At 44.5% G+C, this 19,130-nt stretch overlaps 1 protein-coding gene and 1 long non-coding RNA gene across 4 annotated transcripts in view; both read right to left on the bottom strand.

The window, feature by feature from the left end:
- Window positions 1-974: 974 nt before the first annotated feature.
- The window catches only part of LOC147025333 (carnitine O-palmitoyltransferase 2, mitochondrial-like), a 90,286-nt gene continuing 72,130 nt past the window's right edge, over window positions 975-19,130 (bottom strand). For all 3 annotated transcript variants that reach the window (XM_085886223.1, XM_085886222.1, XM_085886224.1), the window contains one exon: window positions 975-1,578. In XM_085886223.1, coding sequence (XP_085742349.1) covers window positions 1,232-1,578 — 347 coding nt within the window. In that variant the 3' untranslated portion in view covers window positions 975-1,231. The remainder of the gene's footprint in view (window positions 1,579-19,130) is intronic.
- Window positions 1,797-19,130, bottom strand: part of LOC147025334 (uncharacterized) — an 18,248-nt gene continuing 914 nt past the window's right edge. Inside the window, exons 1-2 of the long non-coding RNA XR_015059462.1 lie at window positions 11,690-19,130; window positions 1,797-2,980 (exon numbers count right to left, since the gene is read on the bottom strand). The exon at window positions 11,690-19,130 is cut by the window's right edge and continues 914 nt beyond it. This is a non-coding gene — a long non-coding RNA (uncharacterized LOC147025334). The remainder of the gene's footprint in view (window positions 2,981-11,689) is intronic.

Here is a 19,130-nt window from a genome sequence, read left to right on the forward strand (position 1 = left end):
ATATCTCTACTCATGGCAATCGCCTAAAAATTTTCTCCAAAACTAGGAAAGCTTTTTGAATTTTGTTTGCGGGAATCGAAAGGGGATAAGCAGAGATGAATTACTGCACATAAGATGCATCACTATGACGTCATATCAATTTTTATGACGTCATTCCTATTTTTTACATTTTTTGTTTCACAACCCAGAATTTTCATCAGATCTTCGTGAAACTTGCTACGTATATGCAGAAAGCCCACGCGCAGGCAGTAACCATCTCCAATTTTGGAAATTCTTCCAAGAAAAAAGTTGACGTCATAATATCGCCGCTAATGGAAATCGCCTATAGCATTATCTCCAAAACGAGGCAAGCTGTTTGAATTTTGTTTTCAGAAATCAAGCCGCGCATTAGCACAGATAATTTATCACAAACCTGATACATCACAATGACGTCATATTCGTTTTTATTACGCCATCATTAAGAGGACGAGGATCTTAGCTCATTTGAGCTTGTTTTTGATAACAGGCTCTCGACAGACAGTAAGTGAGCCAGAAACGTGTCCATGGATCGATTTCTTCCTCAACGGAGCACCAATGTTGCTGCAAAGGCTTGGAAAACTTTCATGTTGAATGACACTGTGGGGAGTAGTGGGAAGTTCACTCCTTCACAGACTGATGAAGCCAGAAGTCGCATTTTCACAACTAAAAATTGTGACCGAACAGTATGATTTTGTGAAATGCTATTTCAATCATTTGAAACATTTTATTGAAGCCACATCGGCATCTGCATACATATTGTGAAGCATCGTCACACTTTGTCGATGCTGATGTTTATGAGGCGCTACAACTTGGTCACTGCATTAGTAAAATTTGGTCTTGTTCGATTGACAAGCTGCGATATGCATTTAATAACAAGGAACAACAAAGAATGTAGATGCAGGAGGATGACATTTGCCTCATCATTCCAATGCAACACCAACAACAGACCAAATATATCCATCAAAACGACGTAAATTTATTGGAGCGATGAGGGGAGTTGTGGAGACGAAGACAAAGAGTTTGCACACATGACATGTGGCGAATGCAAGACAGCCATATTAAACCATTCATAAGACAATGGAAAGATAATCACAGAGATGGGATCTAAATGTGGGATCCCTGCATCCTGATAAATGTCATCACACAGGTTCACGAGTGTTACTACTGAAGGAAAACAAACAAATGGTGTTTACAAGTCAATCGTTTCAGTCAACTAATAAACTTGTTTCTTTTGCATACTAGTGAGTACATCCCCTATTTCCTTCAGGCTCAATTCTAGAGTTTTACTGAAAGCCTGAAGGTCTCTGCTAGTTGATAGTGTGCAAAGGTAAAACGACATACTTGTGTCCCTCATGCAATATATAGAAACTAGTCCTTCAGGAACCCATGGCAAAAAAAGCGACCCTTGAATATTTGGTATTTGTGTGGAGATGATGTCTTCGCGGTTTCTTAGTTGGAAGGCTGGATCCAGGAAAATTTCTGGAAGATCGGTTAAATGTTGTTGGCTGTGGCTTGAGGCAAGGCAGTGGAGAACATGCAGGTGTTGCTCATAGCCCTGTCCTGGGGGTGGAGGGTGGAAGGTGAGTGAGTGTTAGTTTTGTATGTGTGGTGATTGGTGGGGGGGGAGGGGGGATGGATGGTGGATTAGGAAGGGCGGGGGGTTGGATGGTGGATTGGGAGGGGTGGATGGATGGGTGGATTGGTGGATTTTGGGATGGTGGTTGAAGGGGTGGGTGAGTGTTTGATGGATTGGGGAGAGGGTGTTGGTGGGTGATAGGTTAGGAGTGGGTGGGTGGGTGAATGATGGGTTGGGGGGAGCAAGGGATGGTGAGTTAAAAGAGAGAGGTGCGAGATAGTGGGTTGGCAAATGGATGGGATGGGGGGTTGGGAGGTAGAGCTGGATGGTGGATTGTGAGGGGTTGGGTGGATGGTCGGTTGGGAGGGTTGATGGGATAGTGGGTTGGGAGGCAGAGGGTGAGAGTATAGTGGATTGGGAGGGAGTGGATGGTTGATTGTGGGTTGGGAGGGTGGGTTGTTTATGGTGGAACGGAAGAGAGGGAGGATGGTGGATTGTGAGGGGTTGCGAGAGTGGATGGGATAGTGGGCTGGGATGCAGAGGGTGAGAGTATTGTGGATTTGGCTTCGGTGAGTCGATGGTGGGGAGGGATCAGAAAACGACAAAAACGTTTGTAATCTTCTGTTATCAAAAGGTGTGTGTGTTTGTGTGTGTGTGTGTGTGTGTGTGTGTGTGTGTGTGTGTGTGTGTGTGTGTGTGTGTGTGTGTGTGTGTGTGTGTGTGTGTGTGTGATGCTTTATTCTAAAATCTAAAGAGTTCCTGCTCTTGTAGAATCATAAAAATGGCAGCAGAGGAAAACTAATCACTGATTTACCTGGAACAAAAATTTCAAAGTTGTTAAAAGTCTTGTGTCGTCTTCATGAGAAAAATTCATTTTATCAGGACTTGGAGCTTTCTGTGGTGGTTCCAACCATACCACGTTTTGTTTTTCTCCAACAGCAACCGCTTCAAATAAAGCACAAACTATGACAAACTCATGAAAGAGAGCCACGTTTCCCCCTATTTCCCTGTCTGCTCCTCTCTCCTTTTGTTCATTACACACACCTCCAATTTACAATCGTCTTTCAAACTCATCATTCAAAGTCATGGTTACAAACTTACAATTCAAACTTATCTTTCCATCCCTGGCAAACCTCTTTGGCCTGGTTCAGCTGGTGCAGAATGGAGGTTGTTTAATGACGTCAGCAAATTGTGTGTTGCCACCATGTTGGAATTCCAAAAAAAAACAACTAAAGGTGTTCCTTTCATAATCGTTTGAGTTATTGTGGTTTGTATGCTTTCATGCCCAAACAAATTGGTGTAAAAGCTTGCATCAAAGCTTCGGTATATCATTATGTTAGAGATTGCACATTAAGTGAATTGCAGGGTTAAGCAATTGGTTTATGTCTGTCCGTTGTTGGGGAAATTATTACTCTCTAGACAAGAAACCTTTGCCTCAGTCTGAGTAGGTCAAAGTGTTTGTGTTTTTCCTCTACTGTTCTACTATTTAGTTGTTAAGGCCTACCACCTACTTATAATCTTGTCTTTCTTTGACACTTTGGACATTGCTTGGGTTTCTGAAAGTACAAGGTGACCGGGCTGATAATCTGTGCATTCTGTTCTTGCGATCAAAGGCCTCTCTGCTTATAAAATGGAATGGATATATGGGGAGGGGGAGAGGATCTGAGGGACAGCAAATAAATGGTACAGAAGAAAGAACTCCTTGTGGACATTGATTATTACTGGACTTCTGTGGTTTATTTTATCCCGATACATGCAACACTGAGTCGGCTAGACGTTGAATCCTCGGGGAGGTCAAGATCCCTCAACAATCTAAGAATCCTTTTGATCACGACGCGGTTCGAGGGTAGAAATCCACGTCAGTTGGTGCCAGTGACACGGATTCGAATCGGCGTTGTGCGGCGCTCGTGACCGGAGGTGCTTAATCTGCCGGAGGCAGTGCCTGGAGGAACGACAAGTGCTTGAGCGAAGGTAAGCAGGGGGGGTTCTCCGAGGGTGCGATTTATTTTATTCTGTGATTTTAGAGTGAATTTAGCGGTTGTGATTTGTGTGATTTTAGAGATGGGAAATAGAAATTGTAAAAAGGAAAGAAATTGTGTATACCGAGGCAAATTGTATTCAAAAACCACGGAGAGGTACATGTGCAAGAATTATGTTTGATAAGTATGGGACTGAAGCTGTGAGAGACATGTGGAAATGGTGAAATTGGACCAAAAATAGTCGATTACCATTCCCTGAGAATGGAACGTTCGATCACGAGTGTTTAGACAATTTAAGAAAAGTACTGGAAGTGAAAAATAGTGACAAAAAGGTCCAGAAGCAGGTGAACTGGAGCGTTTATATAAATTGGATGAAGGAATGTCATGACAGAGACGAAAAGGCACGGTTGTTAAACCTGAAGGGTCAGCTAGACCAATTAACGAAGCAAATGCCGGTGAGACTTGAAAATAAAACCAAGAGACAGCGAGCAGTGGCTGTCAGATTTGAGGATGAAGAAGAAGACTCAGATACATGGCCTGAGTGCACAGTTCCGATAGCACAACCGCTCGAGGACGAAGAAGCGGGAGAGACAGAGGGAGATGATGCCACAGGGCAAGGAGAGGCTCAATGGGGAGCCAGGTGAGTAATTAAGAAAGAAACAAGAACACAAAGCAAAAATAAAGTTTCTCTTGCTGACAAGGGTAAAATACAAACTCGATCAAAAAAAATAATGCCGGAGACCGCGAAGGACGGAGATGATGAGGCACTCATTGGCGTGTTTCCATTGCGAGATTACCCGGGTGCAAGGGAGGTACAAGCAATATATCGTCCGTGGGGCTCTGAATTAAGAGCCATCGTAAATGAGATGCCGAAGATACGAGAGAACCCAAAAAAATTCCAGGCGGAACTACGCGTGGTGGTGGCATGCCATCAGCCAACATATATGGACATGGAAATATTATTAAAATTAGTGGTACCAGAGGGGTTACTCCGACAATTGAAACAGGTCGCTGCATGGCCAGATGAAGCTCCTGGAGACAGGGAGGAGCTCAAAGAACATATTGACACCCTCATTGACGCTGTCACAGAGGTGGTAACACTTAAGACCGACTGGGCAAAAATACAGATGTGCAGGCAACGCGCTGGCGAGGACCCATTGGAGTTCTTAGAGCATTTTCGGGGTGTATACCAATGTCACTCTGGACTGAAAGAAGAGGGGGTACCATTTGCTCATGTATACCTTAATGGTTTGACGGCCAAATTACAAAATGAAATAAAGCGAGTATGTATTGGTTGGGAATTAAAGGAAGTAAAAGACTTGATGGAATATGTAACGCATTGTAATTCATTGTTGAAACATCGTTCTGACGAGGAAAACGAATCAACATTAATGCTATCCCAGGTTCAAGGTCAAGGTGAATGCCCCGGGGAAAGGAATGTGAGATATAATGCACAAAACCGAGGGCAAACCAATTACCGTCAGAGACCAAAATACAGAGACCAGCGCAGAGATTTCTGTTATACATGCGGAAAACAAGGACACTGGGCTAACGAATGCCGAAATCGTAGAAACAGTCGAACTTATAGTTCGTATGAACCGGTAGAACAGAGACCAGCGGCACAATACAGAGATGAAACTCGCAGACACTCCACACCTCCAGTGAATGAAAATCCATATTATAGACAGCAGGAAAGATGGGGAACACAGTTTGAGCAAGCTGGTTCATTTCAACCCACTGCACCTCAAACCGAATTCCCTCCTCCTCCTCCTCCAGCCTCGTTCCCTCCTCCTCCACCCTCATTTCTTCCTCCTCCATCTCAAGGTTCATTTCAAACCCAAAACCCATTCGTTTTATGACAAAGAAAAGAAGCGACTTCGTCTGAGTTACCCTTCCTGACTTTGAAACCATGTGACGAACCGAAATTGACTTTGAAAATTGAAGGCCAAGAGATTCCTTTCTTAGTCGACACAGGAGCGACCAAATCTGCGCTCAGAAGGAGTGATTTTCCAGACGCCCCGTTATCGCGAGAACGAGTAAAAGTAGTGGGAATGTCAGGAGTTGCTAGTACGATTCCACTGACAGAGCAGCTCCGGGTGGAAATTGTCTGCAAACCATGCATTTTTGATGGCAACTGATACACCAATTAATCTGTTGGGGAGAGATCTGTTATGCAAGCTGAATTGTTCATTTAAGTGTACCCCTGATGGTGTATATTTAGAAATACCTCACGAATCACACATAACTATGATGAATTTATTACAGGAAAATACAGAAAATCTTGTATATCAATGGACTGTGATTAATTGTGAAGCATTTAACCATTTGCAGGAATATTTATCACATTTGGAGAGAAACGTACCCGAGGTGCTCGATTGGGTGAGTAAACACGGCATGGACAGACGGTACTTACAGACTCGACTACATTGCATTGCAGATTGCAACATCAAGGGAAAAGATAACGTCTATGCGAGTGAAACACTCTCGAAATTACACCAGACCTTTGACTTAGTGTTGGGAACAATTTGGATTGGGAAGCAAGGAATTGGCCTGGAGGTGCATCTCACGCAGGAACAATTAAAATTGTGGAACCAACCGTCCAGTGTTACACCACATGTTACTTTAGCGATTGCAGAAGGTTACCAAGAAACGGACATTGGTCACATGGTAACCTCTTTGAAAAAAGCATCACAAGCGACTTTGATGGAATCGAGCCAAGTAAACGGACTTTGGAAGATCGGGGAACAGGGATTCTGTTGGACAGAATGTCAAGGATCAGCAAAAGCTGTGTTTGAGGTGGTCGATCTCTCAGAATTAAATGGGTCAGGAAAATTACCTGAAATACTCGAACAAGTCCCGACTTGTCTGTGGGCAACACATGCCAATGATGTCAGCCAAATTAAAAGTATGAATCCAATCAAGATCACTATAGATCCAAAAAAGAAACTGCCTCGAAAACCGCAATACCCTTTGTCTCCAGAAGCAGAGGTAGGAATTGCTCCTGTCGTGGAAGCGCTATTGAAACAAGGGATAATTATTCCCACTGTTAGTCAATGTAATACACCGATCTTACCTGTGAGAAAACCTGGGAAGCCAACGTGGAGATTCGTACAGGATTTGAGGGCAGTGAATGATGCGGTAATTCCAGCTTTTCCTGTAATTGCAAATCCAACTACCATTCTATCAAGCATCCCAAGTAACACTACCTATTTTAGTGTTGTGGATCTTTGTTCAGCTTTTTTTAGTATACCAATAGCCCAAGAAGTACAGTTTCTGTTTGCATTCACCTACCAGGGAAAGCAATACACTTGGACTGTATTGCCCCAGGGGTATTGTGAAAGTCCAACATTATTCTCGAGGGCCCTCAAAGATGACTTGGATGATGTAGTTTTCCCTTGTGGATCCACACTGATTCAATATGTTGACGACCTGCTGATCTGTTCAGCGTCAAAAGACGCATGCGAACGAGATACATTGACATTGTTGAGGGCCTTAGCCAGGAAAGGACACAAAGCATCGAGAGCTAAATTGCAATTTTGCCAAGAGGAAGTGAAATATTTGGGGCATATTCTGAAGGGAGACACAAGACGCATCTCCCCTGAACGTATAGCGGCAATATTAAACCTGCCCAAGCCAACTACTGCTAAACAGATGAGGTCTTTCCTCGGAATGACCGGCTATTGCAGACAGTGGATACCAGATTATGCGGCCTTAGTGCGCCCCCTGGTGGACATTGGTTCGGCAAACGCACCCAGCCCACTTGGATGGACACAAAATGCAGACAAGGCTTTTGTAACGTTAAAACAGGCTCTTTCTTCGGCTCCCGCTCTGGGTTTACCAAACTATGAAAAACCTTTCCATTTGTACGCATGTGAGAGACAGGGATTCGCACAATCTGTGCTGACACAGAAGCACGGAAATAAATTACGGCCTGTTGCATATTATAGTACTAAATTGGATCCGGTAGCGCAAGGATTCCCCCCTTGTCTCAAGGCAGTAGCAGCCGCTTCGCTCGCGGTGCAGGCGACAGAAGCGCTCATCGCGGGAAACACTTTGGTTCTCCTGGTACTGCATGCAGTGACAGCTGTATTGTTAAAAACGAAACTTGTGATTGTTAAAAAACTGAATCCTGCTAGTTTGTTGCCAGGAGTACAAGATGGTGATCCTCACAATTGTGAAGAGCTAATCGCCCACACGTGTCAACCCCGTCCTGACTTGAGAGACACACCAATCCAAAATTCTGAATTGGTTCTATATGTCGACGGCTCATCATCACGTGCACCTGATGGATGTTTATTAACAGGCTACGCCGTTTGCTCTGATCACGAAGTAATCGAAAGTGCGAGATTGGCTGAGAGCTGTTCCGCGCAGCAGGCAGAACTGTTCGCCCTCACTCGTGCATGCCATTTAGCCAAAGGCCAAATAGTGACAATCTACACTGACTCCGGCTATGCCTTTGGTGCTGTACACGAATTCGGAGCACTCTGGCGCGAAAGGGGTTTTATAACATCATCAGGTGCGCAGGTGAGGAATGGAACATGGATTGCGAATCTGCTGGAAGCAATACTTCTGCCTCACCAAATTGCAGTGGTAAAATGTGACGCCCACACTGGGAGATCTGATGACGTCTCACGGGGAAATGCCAGGGCAGATGCAGCTGCAAAATCTGCTGCCCACACCAGAGCTCTTTTAATATCACAATGTGTATTGAGACAAGAGGCAACGCCGACCATTGACGATATAAACACTTTGCAGACAGCTGTCAATGCTAAAGAACGAGATTTGTGGATACTGGCTGGATGTGAATTCGAAAATGAATCCAAATTATGGAGATCATCTGATGGTCGTGTGGTGGCACCAAGAGCTCTATTACCTTGGCTCGCCCGATTGGCACATGGGGCCGGGCATACTAGCAAAGGCGGCATGAGTGCTTCAATTGGGAGACAGTGGTTTGCCCCGGGGTTTAGTCCAATTGCAGAACAGTATTGTAAGACATGTCATATTTGCAAAAAACATAACCCAGCAAGGGGGGTGGAGATGGCCCCAGGGGGTCATCCAATTCCATTCGGACCTTTTGTTCATATCCAGATGGATTTTGTCCAGTTACCAAAATGCTGCGGTTTTGAATTTGCGTTAGTCATCGTCGATTTGTTCACCAAATGGGTTGAGGCTTACCCTTGTCGGAAAGCAGATGCCATTACTGTGGTTAAACTGTTGATGAAGGATTTCATCTGTAGGTTTGGAATACCTTGTAGGATCTCCAGTGACCAAGGTACTCATTTCACATCCGAAGTGGTGAAAGAATCGTGTTGCGTATTGCAAATCAAGCAACATTTCGACTGCCCGCATCGTCCGCAATCTGCGGGGGCAGTAGAGAGGCAAAATGGATTCCTAAAGAATAAACTGGCCAAGATTTGTGAACAAACTGGATTAAAATGGCCAGATGCTCTGCCAATTGCTCTCATGACTATGAGATCTACCGCAAATCGAAACACTGGCTTATCTCCGCATGAGATTCTGATGGGAAGACCAATGAGATTACCGAACTCACCTCCTTTGACTATAAAAGACATGAACGTGCAGCAAATGGACGACACGTTGCTTACATTCTGTATCTCTCTGAATCATGCTGTAAGAACTTTTTATGCACAGGTGAAACAAGCTCTGCCAGAACCAGCCACATCTGATCATCACAACTTCAAACCCGGAGACTTTGTTTATGTGAAAATTTACAAACGGAAGAACTCTCTTCAGGCACGTTGGTGTGGGCCATTTCAAATACTGCTAACTACCCATACAGCTGTGAAGTGTAAAGGAAGAGCAACATGGATCCATGCCACACACTGCAAACTGGCACACGGCAGAAAAGAACCCGAGGAGAACATTGCTTCCTGATAACTTTAATGATTCTTTCCATTGCAGGATTATTTGTACTACTAAATGCAGGTGGTGCAATGTGTACTTGGTCTGTTAAACCGATAAGTACTGTCTGTGATCAACGTTATTTGCATGTTCTTTGGAGATGGGCCTGTCAGACTACCCACCAAACTAAGCCTAGGGCATTCAGAGACCGAAGAAGCTTAACGAGCAAAGTGGGTTCACCACATGGAATAAACACTTATCTGGCTCTTTCTCGTAAACACGCGAAAGCTTTTAATAAAACCAATTGCTGGGTTTGTACTAAGATACCTCATTCAGCAGTTACTGGGATACCGCTTCTGGCTATACCATTTAATCTGAGTGAATGGTGTGGGTACTGGGCAAAGGAAAGAAACTGGGATAAACAAGATAATAACCTTAACAACCACATCATTACCAATGGAAATGGAAATTGCCTCCGACAACGAAATTTCAGCAACTGGTTTTGGCCAAATTTTAATTTAAGTAAAATGCCTCCACATTTTATGGTTGAACGGGCAACAGAAAAACCCGAACTATGCTTGGTACAAGAGGCATGGGGAGAAAGAAGATTAGGGAATTCTGAATGCAGTAATTATGTTTATGAAAATCACACGATGGGACCACAAGTCGCTTTAAATAATACTTATTTCGTGTGTGGAAATCGAGCATACCCATGGCTTCCAGTTAATTGGAGTGGATTTTGTTTCTTGTCATATATTTTGCCACATATGCGCCTGTTATCTAAGTCACCTTTTGAGCATTTGAAACGGGATAAACGGGGTTTCACGTCAACTGAACTGTTCTTCATGATTTTAATCCCTCACTACGGTGTTGGACAAACGTCTGTGGGATTGGCAGAGTTGGCTGCTTCGCTTGAATTATTGGCAAATAAAACTGCTCTAGGCATGGTTGATATCAACTCGGAGGTCGTCGCCCTACGTGCAGTTTCAATGCAAAACCGAGTTGCGCTCGACCTCATTCTCGCGGCTCAAGGAGGAACGTGTGCTGTAATTAACTCTGAGTGTTATACTTATATCCCTGATAACTCGGAGAAAATCATGAACATAGCTGACAAGATTAAACAAGAAGAAGCCAAGTATCACAATTATTTCACGAAAGATGGGCTTTATTCCTGGTTTGAAGGGATTTTTGGAGGCTGGGGAACTACCCTATTGCATTGGATTTCCGTTGGGTTATTGTGGATCATCATTGCAGTGGTGCTTGTTAGATGTGCAACAATTACAATGCCGGCATTGATTGTTTCTTGTCTAAAGAGGAATACTGCTAAAAAGGTGATTGTGGCACAAGCACCACCCTCATACCCTGGTTTTGAGACTGAGTCCTACGACTCTTTTGAGATAGAACCTGAACTTGGAAATCCATAAGTAGCGCAAATGAATGTGTTCAATATTCACGGGAATTGTCAATCCACTCTTGCTCATCTGCTTTGTTCCCGAAATAGGTTGTCGAAAATCAGCTGTGCAGCCCAACGGGTAGCCTTATCTTCTATCGGCCTAGAGGCCTACCGGAACCTCAACCAGGTCCGAAGCTGTACAACCACATGAAGCCACCTGGCTTGAGGGACAGGAAAGGCTAAGGGACTGAGCTCTACGATGGGGAAAAGGGGGGAGGTGACTACCCAAGAAAATGGGCACACTCAAACGCAAGAGAGAATGTATTTCCAAGTGAAGAGAAAATATATATATCGTTAAACTTAACTAGTGTTGCCTTTTTAGGCAACAAGGGGGGAGTGTTGGGGAAATTATTACTCTCTAGACAAGAAACCTTTGCCTCAGTCTGAGTAGGTCAAAGTGTTTGTGTTTTTCCTCTACTGTTCTACTATTTAGTTGTTAAGGCCTACCACCTACTTATAATCTTGTCTTTCTTTGACACTTTGGACATTGCTTGGGTTTCTGAAAGTACAAGGTGACCGGGCTGATAAGCTGTGCATTCTGTTCTTGCGATCAAAAGCCTCTCTGCTTATAAAATGGAATGGATATATGGGGAGGGGGAGAGGATCTGAGGGACAGCAAATAAATGGTACAGAAGAAAGAACTCCTTGTGGACATTGATTATTACTGGACTTCTGTGGTTTATTTTATCCCGATGCATGCAACACTGAGTCGGCTAGACGTTGAATCCTCGGGGAGGTCAAGATCCCTCAACAATCTAAGAATCCTTTCGATCACGACGCGGTTCGAGGGTAGAAATCCACGTCACCGTCCATCCTATCAGTGTAAGATCATGAGTTTATGATTGAGGAACAACTTACTTAAATTTGATGGTATATTTTGACCACAAATCAGAACTTTCATCTGATCATGTGCTTGTGAAAGCCAACATCTCTGTGGCTACTCTCAGAGAGCTGCTTCAACTCGGCGAATCTGGCATTTCACTCAAGCAGATTGGCAAGGACTCTGAAAGAGCTGCCTCAATTCAGCAAGTCTGGCATTTCGCTCAGGCAGATTGGCAAGCAAGCAGCCATCTCTTTTCAGGAGTGGTCCCCCACATCTACTGCCTCTGATGTTAACTCAGCCTGGGAATTTTTCCACAGAAACCTGCTCTCTCTCATGCACAGATTCGTCCCATCTCATCTTCAATTCGCTTACCCTTCCTCCCACCCATGGTACACTGAATCCTGTGGCACGGCAGTTGATCTAAAACAATTTGCCTTCTCTTCCTGGGAGGCACATCCAACCGAAGGTAATCTCAGTGCATTCTAAAAACACCGCAACACTCAATGTGTCCTCTCTCAGAAGAACGAGAAATCAATATCTGTCCAAGCTCAAAAATAACTTTCAAAATTATCCCTCCTCTGAAACCTTGTTATGTCTGTCTCTGGTGTATGCTCCACTTTCATTCCTTTCCTTTCTTCAAATCAGCCTTATCGCGAGGGTTGCGTTCCCGGAAAACCTTGTGATAAGCAAAACTGTGGTAAACTAAACATGTTTTCCCATAGAAACCGATGTATTAAATTTTATTAAATTTCTGGTGTATGTTCCCCCTCCATTCACTCCCTCACCTTAAATGGCCACACAGCTGACATGGCGCCTTAGGGTTGAATGCCTAAACTCTGTGTTTGCTTCTAAATCTTGTATCCCAAACCCATCGCTTTCTGTAGCCACCTTATCCAATCGCACCCAGCTGTTCCTGGACTCTGTGTACTTTTCTCCTGACAAGGTGGAGAGTTTGCTGTCAAACCTTGACTCAGATTCTGTAACGGCTCCAGATTGCATCAGACCACGTGACCTATAAACCTGTTCTGCTGCTCTTGTTCACCCTCACTCCATTCTTTTCACCCTCTCATTTGCTCAAGGTCATCTTAACACTCTTCTGGGTAATCAGCAAACATGACCGCTCTGCTTGGAAATCAGCAAACATTACCACTCTACATAAAAAAGGGGTAAAAACAGATCCCTGCAACTACAGACCAATCAGCAATCTCCTGATTATCAGCAAGGTTATGGAATCCATCATTGCATCAGACACGAAATCCTTTCTCTTCTCCAATGGCTTGATTTTCAATGATCAATTTAGATTCAGACCAGGTCACTCCACCCTGGATATGCTGCTGCGGCTCTCCCAACAATGGATGGATGTACTCAATGCCAGACATGAAATCAGAACCATATCGCTAGACATAGTACGTGCTTTTGACACGGTCTGGCATCCTGCAATGCTCACCAAACTCTCTTCCTATGGGATCCAAGAACATTTCCACTCATGGCTCACTGACATCCTCTCCTGTCACAGCCAACGTCTGGTCCTTCATGGAGTTCTCTCATCCCATCTTTCTGTCCAGGCTGGAGTTCCTCAAGGCAGTGTTCTGTGTCCTGTTCTTTTCTGGTTTTCATCAATGATGTCTCTGACTTTGGAAGATCTTCTTTATCTCTTTGCTGATGACTCCACCCTCTGTCATACTATCTGTCTTCCCTCAGACCGGCAAGCAGCAGCTTCTTCAATCTCTGCAGATCTGGGTAAAACCACAAACTGATCCAACACGTGGAACATGTCTTTATATCCTGACAAATCACACACGCTCTGGATGGCTCTCCAAAAGGACCATAAGGAAACCACCCCATCTACTTTCTCAACAATCACCTTGAAGAAGTCCTTTCACTCAAGCAGCTGGGTCTCACTATCTGCCATGATCTTTCCTTGGAAAGCAAAATTTTCAAGTTGGCCTCCAAAGCCAGTCGCTGACTGGGCATCCTCCATCATGCAAAGTTCTTCCTTTGCACACTGAGCTCCTGACCAGAAAAAGTTTTCAGCCAGAACCTGGTGGTGCACTGTGATCTCATCTGGACATGTAAATGTTTGTGAAAATTGTGTAAATTCCTTCAAAATCTTCTTCTCCAGACCCAGCAGTCAGAATGCAGCCACATTTGGATGACAACATTAGGACAGGGTCCTGATGTTAAATTGCAGAGGCCGTGCCGATCACTTGACCCAAAATGTGTCAAAATGGTAAAATGGTGGTTGCCTTCCCCCCTGCAAATCATAGTCAAAGGAAAGTCTTCACCTGCAATTTAAATCTGACATATAATTTGAAGTTTTTGTTTGTTTGTTTGTTTGTTTGACTGCACACGTTAACCTCCTGAATGGTGAAAGATAGGAGGAAACCTCTGAAACAAAAAGTGTTGGGACGTGCCCCATAGGTAAAAGGCCAGGTGGTGAGGCCCCTCGACTGGGGGGGGGGGGTGTTTCCCCCTCACCAACACCTTAGGGATGCTGGGCTCGTGTCAGACAGATGTACAGAAGATTAAATTCATTCAAAAATAACCCAGGCAACACCAGGTGCACTCACTTAGTATTTGGAAAATGTGTGATCTCGAGCACCGAGTGTGGGTTGGCATAGTATTTATTTCTTATTTCCCTGTACGTAAGTTTGCCTACTCCCATTCCCCTATTTCTGTCTGTTGAATCACGTGGTTTGTTCCAAACTGCTTGTGTCATCCACTTTTTCCAACATATTCATCATAAATAAACCTTCTAAAAGGTAAGAAACATGTTCAAGCCATCTATCTCCATTGGGTGTTCAATTACATCTCATTATGGTGACCTTAGGGAAGGGTAAAGTTGTAAAATAACTGAATGTATTTGTAAGTTTGAAACCTTTTATCCGTTTTCTGGGGCAAAGGATCCCGGCACTGAGGTATACTGTTTTAACAGAGCGTCTGACGTGACAATATGATTACCCTTTCCATTATGGTTGTGCTTATTCCAATTTCCTGTGCCAAACCATAGCTTGTCTTGAAATGTCGAATTTGTGTGACTGGTAAAGTCTGGCCTACTCATGTAGAGCTGGACTTGGTGGGTTTTTGGTTGTTATTTCCTCCATTTTTGACTGAACACACTTTGTTTTCGCTCCTTTTTTCCCAGTTATTGTTACTTCTCATCACTCAGCTTAATCCTTTTCCTCTCCCGACTCCAGAAAATATGCAAACACCAAAGAAAACTCATCTTCACTACAAAACAAAAACAACAACAAAAAACGAACTCTGCTGTGCACAGTTACTCCTTCATTCCCTATCCCTTCTCCTTTTTGATATCCCCAAACAGAATCTTTACTGAATAAAATGTTTCTTCCTTTAAAGCTCTTAAGAACATTTTTTTTAACTTTCAGAAAAATGTATTTTAAAATGCATTACTCTCTCGTACTCCATCAGGAACAACCCATTCATTCGTCATCAAATTATCTTCCTCTTCTTTTTCACACTACTTATTTCCTAAAAACTTTTCACTCCAAAATGTTTGGTTCATCGAGCCTCCTCTCACACGAACAGCCCCATTTTCCTCTATGCCTTCAATAGAAAACTATTTCTACCCCACCCATTAAGTCTATTGGTGTATATCCAGTTTGGGAATCCTTAGAAGTCTATATTGCCAATGTTGTGTGCACACAAGATTCAATTCTCCTTCATGTAAATCCATGGTGTCAAACCACTCCACATCAGTACCCCTCCATCTACTTCCCTCTAATCCCACCCCCTCTCTGCTTCACCCAAGTGCCAACCTCCCTCAGCTTCCCTATCATCCCACCCCCTCTTGAGTTAATCCTCATCTTACCCCTCTTGGCTCCCCAACCTAGACCCTTCCCTTCAAGTTTTCTCCACTACCCCCCCCCAACCCCCTTCTCAGTTTCTCCTCCACCCCTCCCCATCTCGATTTTCCCTTTGTCGCACACTCATCAGTTTCATCCCAACCCTGAACCTCCCCCAGCTTCAACCCAGTCTTGCAACCTCCAGATTTCGCCCCGGCCCTGCACCATATCAATTCCCCCCATCTGGCTCCCTCTCCTTGCTCCTTTCCCCATTCTTGCACACTACCAACAGCTCCTACTCCCCTGTCCAAACCTGTCTGATCCTCAAGCATTCGAGGCTTCCACTCCAACCTGACAGATCTCTCAATCCAAATCACTGCTGATAAATCTTCTGTTTCACAGAATACTTCCTCTGACAGGACGTCCCTGACTCTCCTCCCGTTTGATGGAACTAAACCCATTCCAAGCAGCGATATCAGTCTGCACATCATGAACTCCATTTCTCACTTTGGGTGTAATGCTCTTTCACATCCCAAACCCCAGGAGTTACCTCTGGCTGTGAATTCCCCTCCACTCCCAGCTCATGTTCGTCTGCGTGTTGTATCATTCTTCAAACAGTGACAATTCCATCTACATCCTTCTCTCAGAAGGACTAACTTTTAAGCACTCATCCAAACTCTCCCTTCGTCAAATGTGGTGATTTCAATTGTCCCCATGCCAATTGGCTGGGTGTTGGTACCTCTCTCTCACATGCCATGGCACTTCAGCAAATTACTCATGTGACTCCATGGGAATGAAACGATCTGTAAACCTACCCACCCAGATTTCTGTCAATGGAAAATCCTCCATTGTGGATTTGGTTATGACCAACTTCCCTACCAATGCCTCCAGCTCTTTTGCTGCTCCAATTGGTTCATCTACTCACATGCTTGTAAAGGCCAACATCTCTCTTGCTATTCTCAGAGAACAGCCTCAGCACCGGCAAGCCTGGCAGTCCATGCAGGCCAACTGATAGGGACTGCAAGCAGCCATTGTACTTCAGGAATGGACTCATATATCTACCACCTCTGATAGCTTGGGAGTTTTTCCACAGAAACCTGCTCTCGGTGATGCAGAGATTCATTACATCTCATTGACAATCATCGGATACATCTTCCTGTCCATGGGTACACTGAATCCTGTTGGGAAGCATTTGCTTCAATCTCCTTACATTCTCCTCCAAAAAGACCAAAAGCAACCTCATATCTTTCCACAAAGTCTGCAACAAGTGTGCGTCCACTCTCACGAGATCCAGAAAGAATCTGTCAAGCCTCAAGATTGCACTTTCAAACTTGTCTCCCTCCTCTAAAACCTGGTGGTGCCCTGTGAATTCCTCTTTTAAGTATGCTCCTGTCCTGACCCTACCCTCACTTCAAATGGCACCACAGCCAACACTGCTAGTCAGGAAGCCGAATGCCTCAGTTCTGTGCTTGTTTCCAAATCATGTGTCCCCAATACCTCACTCTCTGTATCCACCCCTCCCCTCGCTAGTTGTGCAATCAATCACTTGTGGGATTCTGTGACTTTTGCACATGAGAAGGTGGAGACATTTCTGGAAACCCTCAACTCTGATTCTGCAACTTCACCAGACATCATCAGCTCACGTGTCATGAAGACCTGCTCTGCTGCTCTTGTACGTCTCTGTCTCTGTCTTTGTCTCTATCTCTCCCCCCCCCCACCTCTGTCTCACTATCACACTTCAAATCCTCCCATCTACTTCCTTAACAGTAACCCTCTTCTCGTGTGACTCCACAAATCCAGAATCACTGCTCACCAACACTTATTTCTTTCTCTTCTTTCCCACCTGTGGAATCAACTTCCGCATTCTCTTCAATCTAATTTTTCCCTCACGTCTTCAAGACATTTGTTCCCCATCATCTCAGATCATCCCCCATACAAAATATTGATCTCTTCGACACACACTAAGACCCTCCCATGACCCCCTCCTCATTTTTTTCCATTTATTCCTTCCTGGGAGTTTGCTTCTGCATCATTCCTATCCACCCCCAGTATTCTCTCCTACTTCTCATCCATACCCACATCCCATGTTCTCCATCCATCTATTTTGTCCCTCAGCCCTGCTGTTCATATTTCCCTCTTCTCTTTCTGCTGTTTCTTTTGTTCTGTTGTATCCTGATCTGTTCTGTGTTCTAGCTCCTCCACATGCCTTCTCCCTGTGTTAAAAAAACAACTTCAGAATGAACTCTCCCTATATCTTGGCTTCATGGCCCACCCATACGCACCACAAACATTGTTACTCCACCTTGACATGATAAAACATCACCCAAGATTCTGCAAACATCCCTCACCCCGACCCCTCTGAAACAATAGAAAACCCTATGTTTTTAGGATTCCTGGCACAAAATGAACAGTTCGCATACCAAATAGCCTCATTCTTGACAAAATATCCATGAACTTCCTCCCTCCAAGCTCCACTAAATTCCCAGGCATGCACCCACCACATCAATGCAAACACCCACATCAGCAACACCGCGATCTTCACGTGTTCCCACAGCCTACTTCCCCCAACACACATCCCCACCCCCCTCCCAATCACAGAAATCTGCTTTATATGTCATATTACACCTGCATGGATGTCTTCATCTTCCATATGATTTCCTCACTTGCTCTTGCCTCACATGGCTGGGGTGGGGTGGGGTACTGTTTGCACCCACAGCACTTGCAGTGCCAGTCACACCAACTGTAACCCCACCACTTCACTCTCACTTGAAATATCCCCAAAGTCGTCATTACCCACTGTACCCACACCTGCACATTGCACAACCCCATCATCCATCACACTCTCACATGTTGCAACCACAATAAGACTGACATCTGCACCTCTCTTATTCAGGCAGTCCTTTACCCTCTGCTCCCCAACCACCTCAAGCATGTTTCCTACTCACACTGTCACCCGCAACCTCCCTGGGCTGGACCCACTCTAATTCCCAGCCTGCCATCGACCAACCCACCAAACATGACCAACCCCCTTCAACAAAATCGCCCACCCTCTGATAAATCCCACAATGTTGTTGAACCTTTCCTCAACCCATCCAATGAAGCACTTGAGCATGCCACCGTTAAGCATTTGCCAAAGGAAAGACCCCTCCTTTCCCGCTCACCCACGAGTTGCCACCACCCTGTACACTGTCCACATACAACACCCAAAACACTGTTTAGAACTACTCGTGCAATTTTACATGGCCTTACATATCCAATGACAACTGCTTTGCCACATCCTCTTCTTCCTGCTCAAGCTCCTCAGGATTATAACCCTTGGTTCCACTATTGGTGGTAGGTTGAGCATCATAATGCTCAATAGATTTAACATTTGAGTTATCTTTCTCTCCGATGTCATTCCTTAGGGAGTCACTGTCATGATATCCACTCACTCTAATCAGGCCAATCCTCTGGTATGGCCTCAGGCCAATTGTACTGACCTCCAAAATGCCATCAGAACAATGTCCTCCACGAATACCAAATCCATCTGCATGGGTGCCCCCCCCCCACCACAGGATCCTCCATGGCCACCAGTAGGCTGCTTCCCATCATTTAAAAAACACCATGGACCATT

This window comes from Eptatretus burgeri, chromosome 6 (assembly GCF_056783735.1).
Source record: "Eptatretus burgeri isolate ZD-2024b chromosome 6, Ebu_testis_v1, whole genome shotgun sequence".
NCBI classification, from domain to species: domain Eukaryota; kingdom Metazoa; phylum Chordata; class Myxini; order Myxiniformes; family Myxinidae; genus Eptatretus; species Eptatretus burgeri.